The sequence below is a fragment of the Carex rostrata genome, chromosome 1, assembly GCF_964058835.1.
Source record: "Carex rostrata chromosome 1, lpCarRost1.2, whole genome shotgun sequence".
NCBI lineage: Eukaryota > Viridiplantae > Streptophyta > Magnoliopsida > Poales > Cyperaceae > Carex > Carex rostrata.
Genome location: NC_135918.1, coordinates 1644892 through 1662135, shown reverse-complemented (window position 1 = coordinate 1662135; position 17244 = coordinate 1644892). Strand labels below are relative to the sequence as shown.

At 34.3% G+C, this 17244-nt stretch overlaps 2 protein-coding genes and 1 long non-coding RNA gene across 3 annotated transcripts in view; all 3 read right to left on the bottom strand.

Annotated features, from left to right (window-relative positions):
- LOC144551308 (uncharacterized) overlaps positions 1–17244 on the bottom strand; it is an 80442-nt gene that overhangs the window by 22735 nt on the left and 40463 nt on the right. The window lies entirely within an intron of this gene.
- LOC144551278 (FANTASTIC four-like protein (DUF3049)) lies at positions 5983–7154 on the bottom strand. The gene has a single exon (XM_078299188.1). It carries the CDS (start codon positions 6839–6841, stop codon positions 6140–6142), a length of 702 nt encoding a protein of 233 aa, XP_078155314.1. The 5' UTR covers positions 6842–7154; the 3' UTR covers positions 5983–6139.
- On the bottom strand, positions 9135–14724 carry LOC144551269 (rho GTPase-activating protein 4-like). The gene is made up of 5 exons (XM_078299176.1): positions 13967–14724; positions 12189–12309; positions 11967–12086; positions 11650–11880; positions 9135–9930 (listed from the first exon to the last, which is right to left on the bottom strand). The coding sequence occupies exons 1-5, from the start codon at positions 14317–14319 to the stop codon at positions 9376–9378; spliced, it is 1380 nt and encodes a 459-aa protein (XP_078155302.1). The 5' UTR covers positions 14320–14724; the 3' UTR covers positions 9135–9375.

The window sequence follows — 17244 nt, the reverse complement described above, 5'->3', positions numbered from 1 at the left end:
CTTTTGATTTTGATTTTTGTTTAAAGTGATGTCTCAATTTCATAACTTTTGACATCAATGCATTTTATAAAAATCACCAATTCTAAATTTTCGTTTAAATTTAAGATTTGATTTTACTACAGAGTGAAAAGAGCCAGTGCTGTATGCGTGACGGTTTTTTTCCACATCTTTGGCTCTAAATTCATTCTTCATTTCAAGACATGAAACCATGAGATGAGAATACTTCAAAATGTCAATTATTGAGGAAAAATCTCCAGGAAAAGAAACTAACGAGTCATATATATATGGATTTAACTGCAATCACAAGCGAGCATGCACTTAAAAAAAAAAAAAAAAAAATTAAAGATCTTGCCTCCAATCAAGTGGATGGTAGTTTGATATCTTGAGCATCCTTCACTTTCCTTTATTGGAAAAGGACGGAGGGATTCCTGTGAATCTCACAAGAGTTGTGTGACTCCAGTTGACTTTCTCCCACTTTGTGTAAACACGTGACACGTAGCTGACACCGTTGGTTCTGATTCCTTTAGAATTGTACCGAATAGAATTTTTTTTTTTTTTTTTTTTTGCCCTTTTTAAAGTTTTCATTCCTTTAGAATTGTACTGAGTAGAATCTTATTTTTTCTAAAAGAAGAAAAAAAAAAAAACATATACCAACGTAATGTTACTATTTCATTACACAAGATATGGAGCTCCGCTTCAAGCTAAATGTAAATTGAGCACAAATGAGCACAAAACATGTGTTCAAGTTTATTATATTGCCTTCACTAATTGACAAGCAACCTAATGATTATTTTTAGTTGACTAGTTTATTTAAGTCTCATAATCATATTATTAACTTTATGTTAGCGTATCTCCAAATTTATATACATTCAGTTGATATTTTTAAAAAGTTATTAAATTATAAATTTTATATTGTAGATATGTTCTTCATTTTTTTAAACATGTTCATATCAAATTTCAACGTAATTGCAAGATCTTTAGACTACCAAGAAATCATTTTTATTTTTTAAGTGAAGTTTTTATTTTTTTTAATTGATTATCTATCAAATTTCAAATTAGCCCAAATTTGATACACTCTCTTTTTAAATAATTGAGAACCCATCTATAATTCTAATTTTTTTTATTTTAACAATACTTCTATAAAATATCAAATGAATTGCAGAGAAAGCAAGCTATATGAACGCTAGAATTATATTTCTTGTATCATTATTTTAGTTGAACGTCTTATCAACGTACTTTCCATTTAAAGCTTTTTTGTCTCTTCTCTTCCAAAATGTACTGTAAAAATTTATATATATCTTTGACTTTTTTTAAAGGGGAATAAACATTTCGCTTTCTTCGCTGGTAATAGTTTCACTTTCGGCCATAGAATCTAAGCTAATACACACTTGTTTCGGTATTTAACCAATGAGATAAGAATATAACTTAATTGCAGATAGAATCAGCACTACTATGATTTCTACAATAGCAAGAAAGAGACCATTCGAATAACAAAGCTTCAAAAACTTGTTTTGTTTGATTGATTTCCTTTTGTTTTTTTGTGCCAGTATGTTGGATAGTTTTCTTCAGGAAGCATCTATAAATAGGAATATCTTGTTACCACTTACCAGGGGACTTTGTATTTTTGCAATTTCGAGTAGTGCATGTGTAGGAATCAATACACTCGAATCTTCATGCTTTAAATTTTTTTCTTGGTGATAGATTAGAAAAATCTTTTTCACCATGTTTTAGAAAAGAGAAAAGGTAATGTGCTCCGAGCTACAGTCTTTCGAAAATCTCTGTGTATAAAAGTCTTCTCTTTTTAGCTTAGTTCTGACGCGCTTTCAACTGCCACAACTGCCATAATTTCAAGTACAATATGTATGTTTACAGGATAATATGTGTATGTTTATAGGATTATATGTGTATGTTTACAGAATTATATGTGTATGTTTCACAGGATACTATGTGTATGTTCACAGAAGGTGGTCCCCAACAGCTGTCACGCGTTTTTATGTTGACAGGATTTGTTGAATTAGTTTACATGATTTAGTATTGATGTTTACAGAATTAGTTGAAAATATATGGGAATTTTTGGAGGACTGGAGTTGGGAGACTGTTAGCTGCTTCCTTTAGAAAATAAAATTGAAACTCTAAATCCATTCATCTTTTGACCGGATTTGTTCAAAGTTTTGTCTGAAATTGAATTACAAGCATCTAAAGAGTATAGAGTACATACATAGATACCTCATAGTACATATATATAAAAGGAACAAGAACAACGACCCCTTATAAAATCTCAAACTATCACATATACACCTGCAAGTATTTGAAATTTCCTTAAAATCCCTGTAGAAGCCTCACAAATATGACAAAAAGCTAGCCTCATTTGGTGCTCTTTGACAAAAGGATATAACGTTCTCTTATCCTAAAATTGATATCTGTGCCGCAGAAGGAGAATTTGGAAAGAAAAGGAAGAAAAAATTATAAAGGTTTTAAAAGTTAGGGATCGACTAACTATCCCTCAGTCAATTTCCTCCATTCACCCTCCAGTCAATAACTACTTGTGGGGACCGTTAACTAACTAAACTTCATTAATTACTTGGAGGACCATCTAATATTTGATAGATTTTGTAACTGACACTTGCAAATATGGATACTTATACGTGCAAGTGTTAATATATAATATATCAAGTATTCATACTTAAGATACCAAGTACTTCGAAAAAAACTGGACACATCACACACACATCTTTTACACGTTTTTAGAGTTGGATTTTTTTTTCTCCGTTCAATCTCGTCAATATTTTTGATTATCTGTAAGGAAATTTGTAAATCTAAAACCATGGACGTCTTCTACATAATTTTCTCTTTCAAATGAGATCCATGATGACATACTTTCGGGGTGTCCGCCATGTAAGTATTCATATCTCGTCATGCAAGTATTCATACATTGTCATGTAAGTGTAAATAGTTCATTTATCAAGTATATGTATCTAACATATTCTATTAAATTGTTTTACTATATGACACTGAATGATATTTGAAAGTATTAATATAAAGTATTGTAAATATTCATACATCGTCACGTAGGTATAAATAGCTCATGTATCAAGTGTTTGTATCTAACAAATTCTTTCAATTCTTTTCATATGGCACTGGATGATGTCAAGTATTGCAAGTATTCATATCTCGTAATGCAAGTATGAATAGTTCGTGTATCAAGTATTTGTATCTAACATATTCTCTATCTTCGTTTTTTTTTTCTTGTGGCACTAGATGACGTTTGAAAGTATTAATATCAAGTATTTTAAGTATTCATATCTTGTAATGTAAATATTCATACTTATAACTGAAGTATGAATTGTTACGTTGAAAAGTATCTTAATTTAATTCTTTTTTTATAAATTACTCTGTTTGGTGCTTGATTGTATTAATGCGTAATATGGAAATTATTCACACTTGTGCATTTATGTACTAATATTTACGTTGTAGACTATGTTGCATGGATACAGGTACGGATATCGTATCAGATACGATACAAATAGGACGATACGACAATTGTTTAAAATTTAGAATACAAGTATTTATACAACATCGAGCAAATATGTATACATTCGTAATGCAAGTATTCATACCTGAGGTACCTAACATATTTCTAAAATAACTTGATGCAAATATGGATGTCTATATGCGCAATTAATATATAAAAAATCATCTATTCATATCTAAAATATCAAACAACCAAAATAACAAAAAAATCAATAAACTAAACTCATGCCAAAGTAACAATCAAAGTAACAATCTAATTAAAGTTAATAAACTAAAGCTGAAACCTTAAAGAACCTTGAAGTCGTGCGGGTGACGGTTGAAATACACGGCAAGGTTTGCAGCCAAGCGATGTGGTAGGGTTCTCTCATCGACTCGATGCCCTGTCATGACAATAGCTGCCCTTGCTAAAGCTTCGTTAGCCGGGCGTAGGTCTGCTCTTGCCGGCATGAAAACTCTAACATCATCTTCCCGGCCAACATTAACATATTCTGGGCTAATCAGTTCCATTGTTTCCCAGTTCTCAAGATTCATTGTGTTGGTTTGGTTTTCAAGTTCTGGTGGAGGTTTGTGGTGAGTTTGATACTTAGTCTCTTGTTGGGTAGTTCTATTTGTAGTAGGAGATTTGTTAAGCAAAGTACATCTGCTAGACTGATAGCCTATCCCTTGACACTTATGGCACTTAAAAGCATTTCTACATTGATTTTTGTTGTGCCCTTTCTCAAGACATTTGAAACATCTAGCCTGAGCTTTCAGCATCAGCTGTCTTTTTTTGAGATAGGGGTTGATGGGTTTCCTGTGTCTAGTGTCCTTGGGTTGCCTGGTTTTACGTTTCCTAGCTTGTCACCTTTGTCCAACCTTGCTCTTCATCACTTTGAGTGTATTGTGCAGTACGTGCAGAAACTGGGGGTACTTTCTCACCTTGGTTGGTATTGCCATTAATGGTCTTAAAAGAGTTGAAATGAGATACTCCCTGGGTATGAGCTGTTGCTCTCTGCGCAAGCTTTTTTTCCTGTGCCTTCAAGTCTCTCTCCAGTATTGTATGCCTAGCTGTCACCGCTGCATAACTGGGCTTCGTAGGTTGAGGGTGGATGTGCTTATTGTCAGAGATCGCCTTGAGGGTTGCTTGGAGTCGCTCCTGACGTTGCTGAAGCGAAGAGGCCATCAAGCCTCTCTCTCTCTCACATATCACAATTTTTAATTTCTTTAATTAATGTTTTAAATTTTTAATAATTATTTTCTAGGATTAACCATCATCTCCAATTTTTTGGGAATCGAATCTCCTGCTCCCAGAGTCACTGTTAGTGGGTCCCACCCACCCCAAACCCTAAACCCGGCCCCACCCACCCTAAATCCGACCCCACCCCACAGTGACTGAGGGGGCAGGAAAATCCTGCACCCCGGGGGGCAGGTGATCTGCTCCCAATTTTTTGGGGTTGTATAAATGCATGATATTTTACTGGTTCAACATTTATGCACACACTGTTGCCAGCTCAGTTGATTAAATTTTTTGTTGCTTTGTGAAGACATTAATAGCAATTAAAGCTTAAAGCCTTAAAGTCGTGAATATTCTGATATTCATATATATGTGAATACAAGCATGTTGTTTGTGGATCTGTGCCAGCGAAGCAATATATCACTTTACTGGCTTCATTGTGATTTATGTAATTTTAAGATCTCTGTCTCTGTGGTCTCAAACTAATAACAAATTTGAACCACCAGAAGATCACTAATTTGTAAACCACCAGAGTGTACTTTGACAGGAAAATCCCCATCCCTGGTATCAGTGATCAGGAGTGGCCCAGGAGTGGCATTCTCCGGCCCCAGAACTGAATAACAAATTTCGATTTGTGTCGAGGGTCCCCTGATCCACATTTTCACCATGCCCCACCCACCAAACCTTACTCTCTTGTATAATTCAACGGCTTTCAATTTCAACATGTACATAAGTCATACTCCATGCATTTAGAGTTATGCCATATAGATTGTGTTAAGAGTAAGACAGTTATTCTCATAGCCTTTGGTGAATGCTTATCTGATGGTTCTGATGGTTGCAAGTGCCATTATGTTTGTGGTGAAAATGAGTGATGCTTGTGCAACATCATATTTAGTATTCCTGTTGATATCACAATTCATCTTGAGATATTTTGTAGCTAAGGATGGAAAATCGGGTAGCTATTGTGGTACACAATTGACAAGACTAACTTTTTATACTTGATTTGAAATTTGAGAATAATTTTGTATATCTCCCTGATCGAAATAAGGAAATATTAAAAATAAATTTGAGGATTAAAATGGGGTTCCTTTTGTAGTACCATAGATTATTATGTACGTTTTTATTTTCTAAATTAGCAAGAATCTCTAGATCAACGTATAAATTAAGCTTACAAGGCGGTGAAAGTTCAATTAACATTTTGTTTGAGCTCAACTTGTTCTGTTTCAAGTGGAAAGTAATACATGTAAAATCGTTCATATAAATCTTCATTTCCATTAGACAAAATGTTCTTAGCTAGACTTCACAATTTTAAGTCTTCCTACACAAAATAGCAGTATGTAGACACTAACAAGGTGTGTAATCTACACTTCAAAATATATTTCGTCAAAAACAAAATTACCCACTTGAAACACACTCCATCTCTGCCTCCTCTACTTCATTATCAACATCATCATCATCTTCTTCTTCTTCTTCTTTTGCTTCATCATCATCATCATCTCCTCCTTGTTCCCCTTCTTCTCCTTCAATGATATCTTCCTCGGGACAAGCAAACTTCAACTTCAACCTGCCATCCTGCCTTGAGGCCCGCAAAATCTCCTTGCTTGGCATCCTAATTTCTCTTAACACAAACCTGCCCTCCTCTCTATGCGCCTTAAAAAACACCCACGGCTTGCCGCTCCTCCCGATGCTTGGTATTGGCGGTGGGAACCCTTTTACATTTTTGGCACTCAAACTATGACTGTTGTTGTATTTGTTGCTGCTAAGTTGTAGTCTTTCCAAGTCCATTTTTTCTTTGAATTGCGCATATAGCTCTTGATCGTCAGACTCAATATTGGCCATGTCATCTACATCGTCTGAGCTCTCCGAGCCAAGACCTTCTGTGCAATGTTGCAGTGAGTCAGAGCTCTTCCAAGAGAAGATGGTCGATGCAAGCGGCTTTTCTTGGAAGTGGAGTTCCCCAAAGATCTCAGTAAAGGAGGCGGGATCAAGCGGTTTTTTTGGCATTAGGTTTTGCCATGAGGAGAGAGACTCCATAAGAGTTGGGTTTTCCGGCAATGGTTTTTCGAAGAGAGACCTCAAGCTCCCACATGTTGCCATGATGAGAGGAGGGGGGGATGGGTGGTTACTGCTAGTCTGACTATTGGATAGAGGAGATAAAAGGTGAGGTCTGTTGTGACTTGTGAATGAGAGATCGTGGTGTTTATAATGGCGCAGTAAGGCTGTTAGATAACCGTTGGATCCACCACTCACTCGATTCAACGGCAGTGATTATTCAACGCTTCAAAATGATTTAAATTGAAACGAGATATATTGGGGTCGGAAATCTTTAGGTCATGTTTGGTTGGTGAAATAATTTCGTTAAGTTACATTTAAACTGCCAAATAAGAAGTCAAATAGAATAAAATAAAAATAAAAGGAGAGTTAATTAATTGATTCGGAGTAAGTCAACTTACTTCATTGGTAAGATTTATGTCATAGGTGTGTGTATTTTTTCATTTATCAACATTTTAATTACTCTTTCGGTCATGATTTTAAGTTGTCAAACGAGATGTAAAGTGTAAAGAGTAAAATAAAATAAGTAATTTAATTCTCTTTAAATTTATATTTAAGTAGCAATCAAACATACCCTTAGAATAATAATTTGCGATCAAGTCCTATCTAATGAAAAATTGTGGTGTCTAAAGTTTTTAAAAATTATGGTCTCTAAAATTTCTAACTCTCACATCTCTGAAATTCATTTTAGAGTTTTTATTAAGCCACATTAGCAACAAATTAAAAAGGAGAAACAATTTGAGCCAATCATTTTACCAACTTAGAGTTTATAAACAGATTCAGAAACTTTTCCTACATAATTTCTAAATAAGAAACTCTCTCACATCTCTGAAACTGGATTAGAAACTGCCACGTTAGATTATAAACTTTAATAGTTTCAGGGATGTAGATGCTCTAATATATTCGTATAGCAGTTATACCATAATAAACAAAAGAGAAAATATTGTTGTGACTCATCTATGTTTTTTTCTTTTTGTGATACTGGCATGTCGCAGTTTTTATCTTTGTTATGATACTGATTTATTCCAGTTAATCTGTAACTGTTTCTTACTTCAATTGTTTGGAGTAATTAGTAACAGCAAAACTATTTGGTTTCTAATGAAATCGGTGGGCAAATACCCACTTTTTTCAGAAAAAAAAAAACAAAAACAAATACAAAAGAGAAAATAACCTGGGGGTATTCTGTATTATATATATTCCATAACAAAATTAATCATATTATATCAAGCGATCTTTTGTTAGCGCTAATAAAATGATTAATCAGTCAAATTTTGCAATTCAAACTCCTCCATGATTTGCTGTTTTCTTTTTGTTCGATCTCTGGTATCAGGTTCAAACAAAGACTAGAGGATAGAAAGTGGAAAAGCTATTCGCTTCGCTTGACTGGCAACTTTACAAGAGATTGATTCTTCAACAAGGCCGCTATTGATGGGGACAGAAATTTTCTGACTGTGGTGAGGATAAGACTTGGCCCCCTTTGAAAACTGGAGTTAACAGGCCCATTTTTGAATTAATTTGTGGCTGCATGCTTTCGTATCCGACTCAAAATAGTCTCTCCCCTATGTCCCTACACATACCTTTCGTGAAAGGTTGGTTTGTGGATACAAGAAAAACAAATTTGGAAATATAGAGAAAGAATATGCCCCTGACAAACACAATTCAATAATTCATGCAATGTACCTTTCAAGGATGGGATCGAGCTGTTTCTTATTAATATTAGGGATAGATGTTCACTTGAATCCTTGGCTTCTTGCCCATTGCAAAATCCTTCAAATACAATTCATATTTTGTATGCAAAAAGCAATCAGCTAACTTTAATGGGGTTTAGATACTACAGGTGACACCAATCTTGTAGTTCCTTTTTTTTTTTAACTAGCAAGATCACCATATGCAGTTGTAGAGAGAATGTCAAACTGATAGTCTAAAAATTGAGTACAATACTACAAATGTACAAGTTGCAATCAACCACCATGCCATCCTATTCGTTCAATTCTAATCAAACACGCGAAATTGGCAGTGAATTTGTTAGAACAGTTGGTTTTCAAAAAAATAAAAAAGAATTTGTTAGAACAGTTCTTGGAATTTGAAACAGTCAGCTCCAATCATGCCATTATAATTATGGCATCATCGTACGTATAGTAGCTGATGTGTGAACTTCCAATGTATCATGTGAGCAAGATTATGGTACCTCAATCAAAAGATAGAAAGAACAACGCATAACAAGGATTATAATATTCTGTTGTTTTTATTTTTGAGGGTGAAGCAATATGTAAACTTTGATGTCTAAAACATGCCTCGGTATAGTTCCAAAAGGTATATTCAAAACTCAAGAGCACTAGTAGGAAAGAATCAAGGTTAAAAAAGAATTAACTGAATATATTTGATGGTTAGCTGTGGAGCTTCAAACCTCAATTCCGCCGAAATCACAAATGGTTTGTGAAATCACACTCAAAACCAAATTTAAATTACAAATATTCAAATGAAATGCACCCAAAACTCACATCCAAACCCTATTTTTCCAAAACAAGTTAGCTGTCTAAGAACACAAAGGGGCCAACAAAAGGTACATTTTACATTTTTTACCTCCATGCTTCAATCCTTTCATTTTTCGAGTTAATACGACTAACAATGCTCGTTCCTTTTGATTTCTCACCTGGGACCATCATTCTTACAACAGACTGTCCCTTTCCTTTCCTTGACCTTCTGTGGCTTGGGCTACGTGGAGCCTTGCTCTTGCGTAATGAATTTAAATTTACATTGATGGCATTAGTAGCATCACTAGTTGAACCTTCATTTTGCAGAGGGCCACGAGAGAGTTCATTGTCATGGGCAATTTGAACATCTTTCATTTCAAGATTTTCTTTTTCATCAAGGTGTCTCGGGGAAGATTCCGAAAGACTGGGATCTTCTGAAAGGAAAGGTTTTTCAGGTTTTGGTTCTTCATTGTCAGTGGTGGACCCATTAAGAGGGAGTTGAGGAGTTTGATCCCCATTTTGGTCTGCTAAGTCAGCACCTGGTAAGGAGACATGGTCTAAATTTTGTTCCTGCCTTTCTTTGATAGTTTTTAGTATGAGCATTTTGAGAAAGTTCATCACTTGTACTGCATACATTAGTGCTGTCAAGGGATCAACCATCTACAATATATAATGCAATTATCAGTAAGTTGTTAATAGAGAGGGAGAGAGGGAATCAAATCATCTGAAGAACACATGCACGAAGCAACAAAGGCAAAAAAAAAGAAAAAACAGAAAATATCATACATAATTCTGGTTTTACACCAAATCAACCAGGGTTTGTAGCAGTATTGGTGATATTAAAAGACCAAGCTTCATTTCACTCTACCGAACTACTGTTAAGTTGACTGGATGGTTTCTCTTGCTTATCAGTTTTTATTTACAATTACTGCTAATTTGGCCTTATTAGAGGCACTGATAATTTGGACCACCAGTTTGGGATCAGATTCTTATCTACAAAGATCTTGAAAGGCGTTTGTAAACATGTTTTGGGTAGTTATCAAAATAGTAGTGAAATAAAAAACATTAACTTTGAGGGGAGGGTTCAAATGCTTCCATTTTCATGCCTCCACTATTACATCATTAATAACAAAAAGATCTAGATTTTCAATTACAAGAAAAATATAATTTCTCCATATTAATTATGTACAATTACATAAAATATTATGGCATTTCAAGTTTCAAGTTTGTTTTCATGGGAATCAAAAGCTTGAAAAATCAACATCCAGAAATTGTTGCCATCATTGAAATTTTGCAAGCTACTTGTCTAATCCAAACAAATATCAGAATGTCATAGTTTTTATGCATGCATAGGAAAAATGACATAAATCACGTATAACAGTTTTATTTTGAAATCTGAGTTCTAAATTTTAGAGTTATTAAATATTTTTAAAGTGGAAACAAATAGAGGGACCAAACTGGAGGCATTTGAACCTTCATCTTTTTCCAAAAGACCAAATTACCCTTAATGGCAAATTGCTTTTAAGGAAAAAACTATTACTCAAGTAAACACTAATCACAAAAAAAAACTGCAGTTCATAAATGGATTAACAAAATGTAATGAAGCTCATTAAGTGGAGATAAATTCATTAATATTATTTAATTAATTAGTTTACCTAAATGTTTATTATAAATTCACATCAAATTAATTAACATCAGATAAAATTAATAAGATTAATTATTTTAATGAAAACTAAGTTATACCTTAACAGCACAATTTGAAAAATTATTTATTTGATTAATTCCAATTACAAAATAACATGATCAAATAATATAATAGTACAAATAAGTTCGTACAATAATTAGCATAATTGTACTAGTTAAATTAAAAACAATGACCAGATTAAATAAACTTTATTCTTACAATTAACAAAAGCAAGCTTTAAGTATGCACCTTCTATTTATTAGAAGCATTAAGGCCAACTTAAGTCTATAATGTTAAATAACTTTAAAATGATCACATCAATTCACAGAGCTAAATTGGGTTAATGAGAGAGTGGCCTAACCATGGAAATTATCCAAGATATTTAGAAACTTTTAAGAGCTCTATCACTGATGAAATGTGCATATCCAAATTATCCCTCAGATTTAGTTTATCCCAAACCAGACCTCTAGTTTACTGGCATGTTTGGCAGGATAAAGTGATAAATACCGTCATCTCATTGCCAAATAAAGCCCAAATTAACTGGCTCAAAGGACATTTACACATGGAAAAAGTAAATCAGACCCAAGAATGATTTCTCAAATATCACCTCAAACATCCACCAAGGCCCATAATAATTAGATTCATAAAATGAAAGAGATGAGAAGAGTAGTCAGCAATCCTTGGGTAGTACAAACCTGGGTCATGTTGGGGGCGAAGACCATGGCAATATTGCGGGCATTCATCTTGTTAGTCTGCTCCTCCTGCACAACGTCCGCCATAAGGTTAACGGCCCAGTCGAGCAGCTGTGCCTCAGTTGGGGGCAGGCATTTGGCCACCCGCGTGCAGTCATCCTCTGTCTGGCACTGCATCACCAGCTCTGGAGGGATTGAGTCCAGAACCCCCTGTGGAAGCTCCCTGAACCATGCCTACACAACATGATTAAGAAAAAGAACTCATTGATCATTCATGAAGAAGGAAAATGGTGAAAATAGCTAAAGTTCAACAAATTTACCTTGATCAGACCGGCCAAGCAATGCACATCAATACCATCTGGCACGTGCCCCCTGTTGAGCTGATCTCTCACATATTCCTCCTGGCTATTTTCAGCATTTATTCTGAATATTCCTTCTGACTGATATTATTAAAAAACATATGTTATAGAATAATCAGCAGTACCCCTTTTATTGTGTGCCTATCATGAACTAGTGTAATACGGAGAAAAAAAGAGTAATACCCGAAGGCCAGCTTGTTCATAGAGACGCCGTTGCATGAGCAAGAGAATGGTTGGTATACTGTTTCCCCTAGAATCATATGAGCATTGCATGGACTCAGTTGATACACCGAATACATTTGCACTGCACATGGCAAAACAAAAAGAAAAGGGTTAGAAGTTTACTTTATCTAAATGACACTTTTTATATGCAAAAGGTAATTGGAAACATCAATTAGCATTGTATAGACAGTGTTGAAGAAAAAATGACCATATTGCGCTCAATTTATTTAGTTCAAGCAAATAGGACCCAATCATTTATAGATATCTTATTATATCTTGCATTATATAGAACAATTTTACTTCCTAAAACTGAACAAAATAAACCAAATAAAACTGAACAACATAAAGAATAAACAAAGACCGAAAGTTTCTAATGCTTATGATAATTCAATGAAGGAAGCAAATTATACAGTATATAGCAAACAAAGGGAACTCACAGATAAAGAAGTCTGCGAAAATTTCAATCAGATTTAGGCTAATCAATGAAACAAGGCCAATTTATGATAGTACAATGATGAATATGACAAACCTAAGAGAATGATTTGAGGTTGAACAAACCACTGTGAACTTTCATATAAATGTACTACTACAAAAAATGGCCAGCTTGTATACAATATATCATAATGGTAAATTTTAACTACCAGCATACACCTAAGTACACAATATTGCTTTTTTGTATAAAAATATTTTTTTCAGGCAATATTAAGTCTTTGAATACAAGTATTTAACACACTGTTCTTCTTATGTCTTTGTTATGCTTTTGCATAAAATATGTAATTAGCAAAGTTGATACCTAATGGATTTCAGAAAGACTGCAATTAAACAGCTGTTAGTAAATTTTAAATTGATGGTATGATAGAAAGATAAAATTTGCACTCAAATTTGATCCAGCAAAACAATTAACTGAAAACAGAAAAAAAGGACATGATTAGAAATAAAAACAAACGGTGCATGCATGGCTTGATGTCATAATTCACGCCGTATGATGATGTGATGACCTCCTACCATTCAAATACAGAAGTGGGTATGTACTTCACCGTTGCTAAAGGCAGAAACCTTTACAGTTATCTTCTGCGAATATCATTGGAAAAGCTCACTTAAAAAGTTCAAATCTCAGAAAAAATCTACATGGTTCTTACTTCTAAGAAGGTTTGAACATAAAAGGCAACTTGTGGGAAATTTTTGGAGCCATTTGATAAGAGTTTTGAAGCTGGAAAGCATAGGAGGAAAAAGAAGAAGAAGAAAGGATTACAGAAGATTCTGTCAAAAGAAGCTGATACATTGAAAAAAAATATATATACTTATTAAAACATTTTTTTTTTTTAAATGAACATATGCTACAGTGAAATATTCCCAAAAATGTTTTGCATTTCCCCTTTCACATGGAAACCAAAAGAATGTTATACATGCATTAACTCGTGAAACTCTGAAAGCATGTAACTAACCACGATTGTGAAAAAATCAGTTCATTAATGGTTACAGACCAATATAGTACACTAAAAAGACCCGAATCATTTCTTCCCCAAAACAAATGTCACATTCGTTATGGTTTGCTTTCTCCATTTCCGTAAAGTTTTTCCAAACTCAAAAGCCAAGTACTTTTCAAAATGAGAACACGAAACAATTGAAAGATATTGTCAAATTTTGTCAATTTTGAAATTAAACTCAGCCGCTCCAAATTAATTCCAACACGTCAACACCAATGAGATGAGAGAAGACGTAGAGAGAAAGAGAGAGACCTGGCACTAGGCGCACGGCGAGGCACCTCGGGCTCGAACTCCACTGGCAAACCGAGAAATCCATGAAACCGATCGAAAGTGACATGCGCCACGTGACGGACATCGGTAGGCCAACCGATCTCCATCGTTCTCCGTGCGTCGCCTCCTCCCTCCGTCTTGCACCCGAATACAGACCTCCTCACCAGATCGAACACGAGAGCCCAGAAAGACCAATCCTGCTCCGCGATCTGCTGCTCTTGTAGAGAGATTCTCCTCCTTCGGTTGGTTCGCTTCCTGTCTTCGTCGCTTAAATGGGTAGCTGGGACAGTGCCATCATTGGAAAGAGAGGGGGACCGAAGCGCCACTTCGGCCATGGCGGGTGAGTGGTGGGTAGTGAGTGGGTTGGAGGGTCCCAAAGGAGTAAAAATTGGAAAAAATATTGGATCTTTATGCCATTGGAACTGGGAATTGTGGAAAATTGTTTGATTTTTCTTTTGTCTTTTTGTTTTTTCTTTTCTTTCGTTTGCTTTGTATTGGAGTTGGATAGAAGGAAAGGGGGTTTGTTAGGAGAGGTGGAGGTGGAGGTGGTGGTGGGACGTGATAATCATAACTTGGGTTGCATTGTTTTACAAGTTTTATTTTCTTATATTTTGGGTCTCTCTTACGCTTAAAACTATTGGAGAAATTTTAAACAGAGAACATTTCTCATGGTTTGGATTGTTTGGGGGTTTGTTTGAAGTTGAAGAGACGCGGTGAGTTTTGGAACAAGTAACACTAGCTTTTCAATTATTTCTGTTTTTTTTGGTGGTGAGATTGGTCAATTTGTTGGATTGACTTTACTCCGTTTGGTCCCCTCTCCAGTGCATTTACAAACGGCGTTGTTCAGTACCCATTCCAGACATCAGTGCACGACTGCATCAGTGCATGTATAACTAACTTGTTAAAATATGTTGTGTGTGGATCACTCAATTTTGAGTTTGTTCCAAATAAATGTTGTAATTTAGTACGCTTTTCAAAAGCTAGGGTAAACCCAGTAACTGAAGTTCACCAAAGAGCGAACCTAACTTTATTAAATAAAAAAAAGAAAGCGTCTAATTGTCCACAGCTTTTTGTCCACTATTTGTCCACAGTTTTAACTTGCGCAAATACTGTAAAATTACTTCTACATGCTGTATAATTATACAATATATCACATAAAATATATCAGTTAATCACAAAACATCCAGCAACTATTTGAAGTGGTCCCATGATAGTTAGAAAAAGATTGCAACTTGCACAACAGGACAAAATAAATGTACTTTCAAACTGTACTTTCGGAAATTACAGTTATAGAAAGTTATTGGCAGTTAGAGTTAGTTATTAGCGGTTATTGGCAATTAGAGTTAATTATTAGCGTCCACACTGGGTTGAATCTTGTATACTGTAAAATTGAATCTTGTATACTGTAAAATTGAATCTTGTATACAGTAAAATTTTCAATTGAATCTTGTATACTATAAAATTGAATCTTCTACACAGTAAAATTTACAATTGAATCTTGTATACTGTAAAATTGAATCAGCAGAACTGTAAAATTGAATCTTGTATACAGTAGAATTTTCAATTGAATGTTGTATACTGTAAAAATTAAATCTTGTATATAGTAAAATTTTCAATTGAATCTTGCATACTGTAAAATTGAATCTCGTATACTGTAAAATTTTCAAATAATACTGTAAATTTTCAATTGAATCTTGTATACTGTAAAAAGACAGTTAGATGAGAGTGGATAAGGTTGTGGACAAATGGTGGACAAAATTCAGTGGACAAAAACATTTTCTCTAAAAAAAATTCAACTGGTAATTTGAATAATGAAACTCGACTCTACTTGATAAGCCGAGCATTCAACTTTTTTATTTTATTCTTTGTATTGAAAGTTCGCTTTGTATTACTTGCAAAAAATAAATTATCTTGTATGTTTAGAAGTCAATATATTTTTTTGCCTTGATCTTTAGAAAATAAATTCGAAAAGTTAAATTTTTTGAGTCATAGCCGATTGGTTCATGAAGTAGACAATATGAGTTCTAAATCATTTAATTTGAACACTAAAACTAATAGTCCTCCAAAAATCTCTGGAGATTTTCAACTAAATCCTGTAAACATCAATACTAAATCCTGTAAACTAATTCAACAAATCCTGTAAACAGAAAAACGCGTGAAAGCTGTTAAAAATGCGTGAAAGCTGTTAAAAACACATGACAGCTGTTGAAAACGCGTGACAGCTGTTGGGGACCACCTTCTGTGAATATACACATAATATCCTGTAAACATACACATATTATCATGTAAACATACACATATTATCTTATAAACATACACATATAATTCTGTAAACATACATAGTGTACTTGAAATTATAGCAGCTGAAATTATGGCAGTTGTGGCAGTTAAAAATGCGTCAGAACTAAGCTAAAAAATGAAGACTTTTATACACGGAGATTTTTGAGGGACTGTAGCCCGGGGGAATATTACCTTTTCTCAAAACTAATAGCAATGATGATCAACTCCAACTACAAATCATTTAATTTTTTTACCTTGATCTTATAGTAAATAGTAGCACCCTCTGTGTGGAAGTCCCTTATCATGTGGAAGTTCTTTATGGATATTAATTATAATTCAGAAGGCTAGATCTGAATATTTTATTGGTTGCATTTTCAAAAATTCAAAATTTAAAGGTAGCATGTCTTTTTTAAAATCTCCAATACTAGCAAACACACAGATTCAAAGGTGACCCAGACCACCCAAGTGATGCGCATACCTACTATGTGCATACCATCCCGGGACACAATAGCATTGGCTTCATTGTGTTTGCCTTCGTGCTTCGTTTTGCCATAACAGACGTTGTACTCGTCACGACCGTAGCTGGTAATGAATTAATTACCTCTGATCTTCTATTTTGTGCATGTATATATATTTATTTCATCAATTGTAAAAAGAAAATCGCGTCATGTTACTCTCTAACCAGTATAATTTGATGATTAGCAATCAATATTGTACAACACAGTGACTTAACTATATGCTAACTAGAAATTTTAAAATAAAAAAGGTATACTCAAAATTCCTAACTTCAATATGACTTTAGAATAAAAAAAAAAATTGAAGGACACAGAGACTAGGTATGCTGCATGCAAACCTAGTGTGGGTATCTGCACGAATTCGAGATTTTAGAAAAGATAGGTCATCTTTGAATTTAATTTTTTTTAAATTCTTTTTTTTTTTGAAATTACAGAGACGAGACCTCCATCTTTTTATTTCAAAAC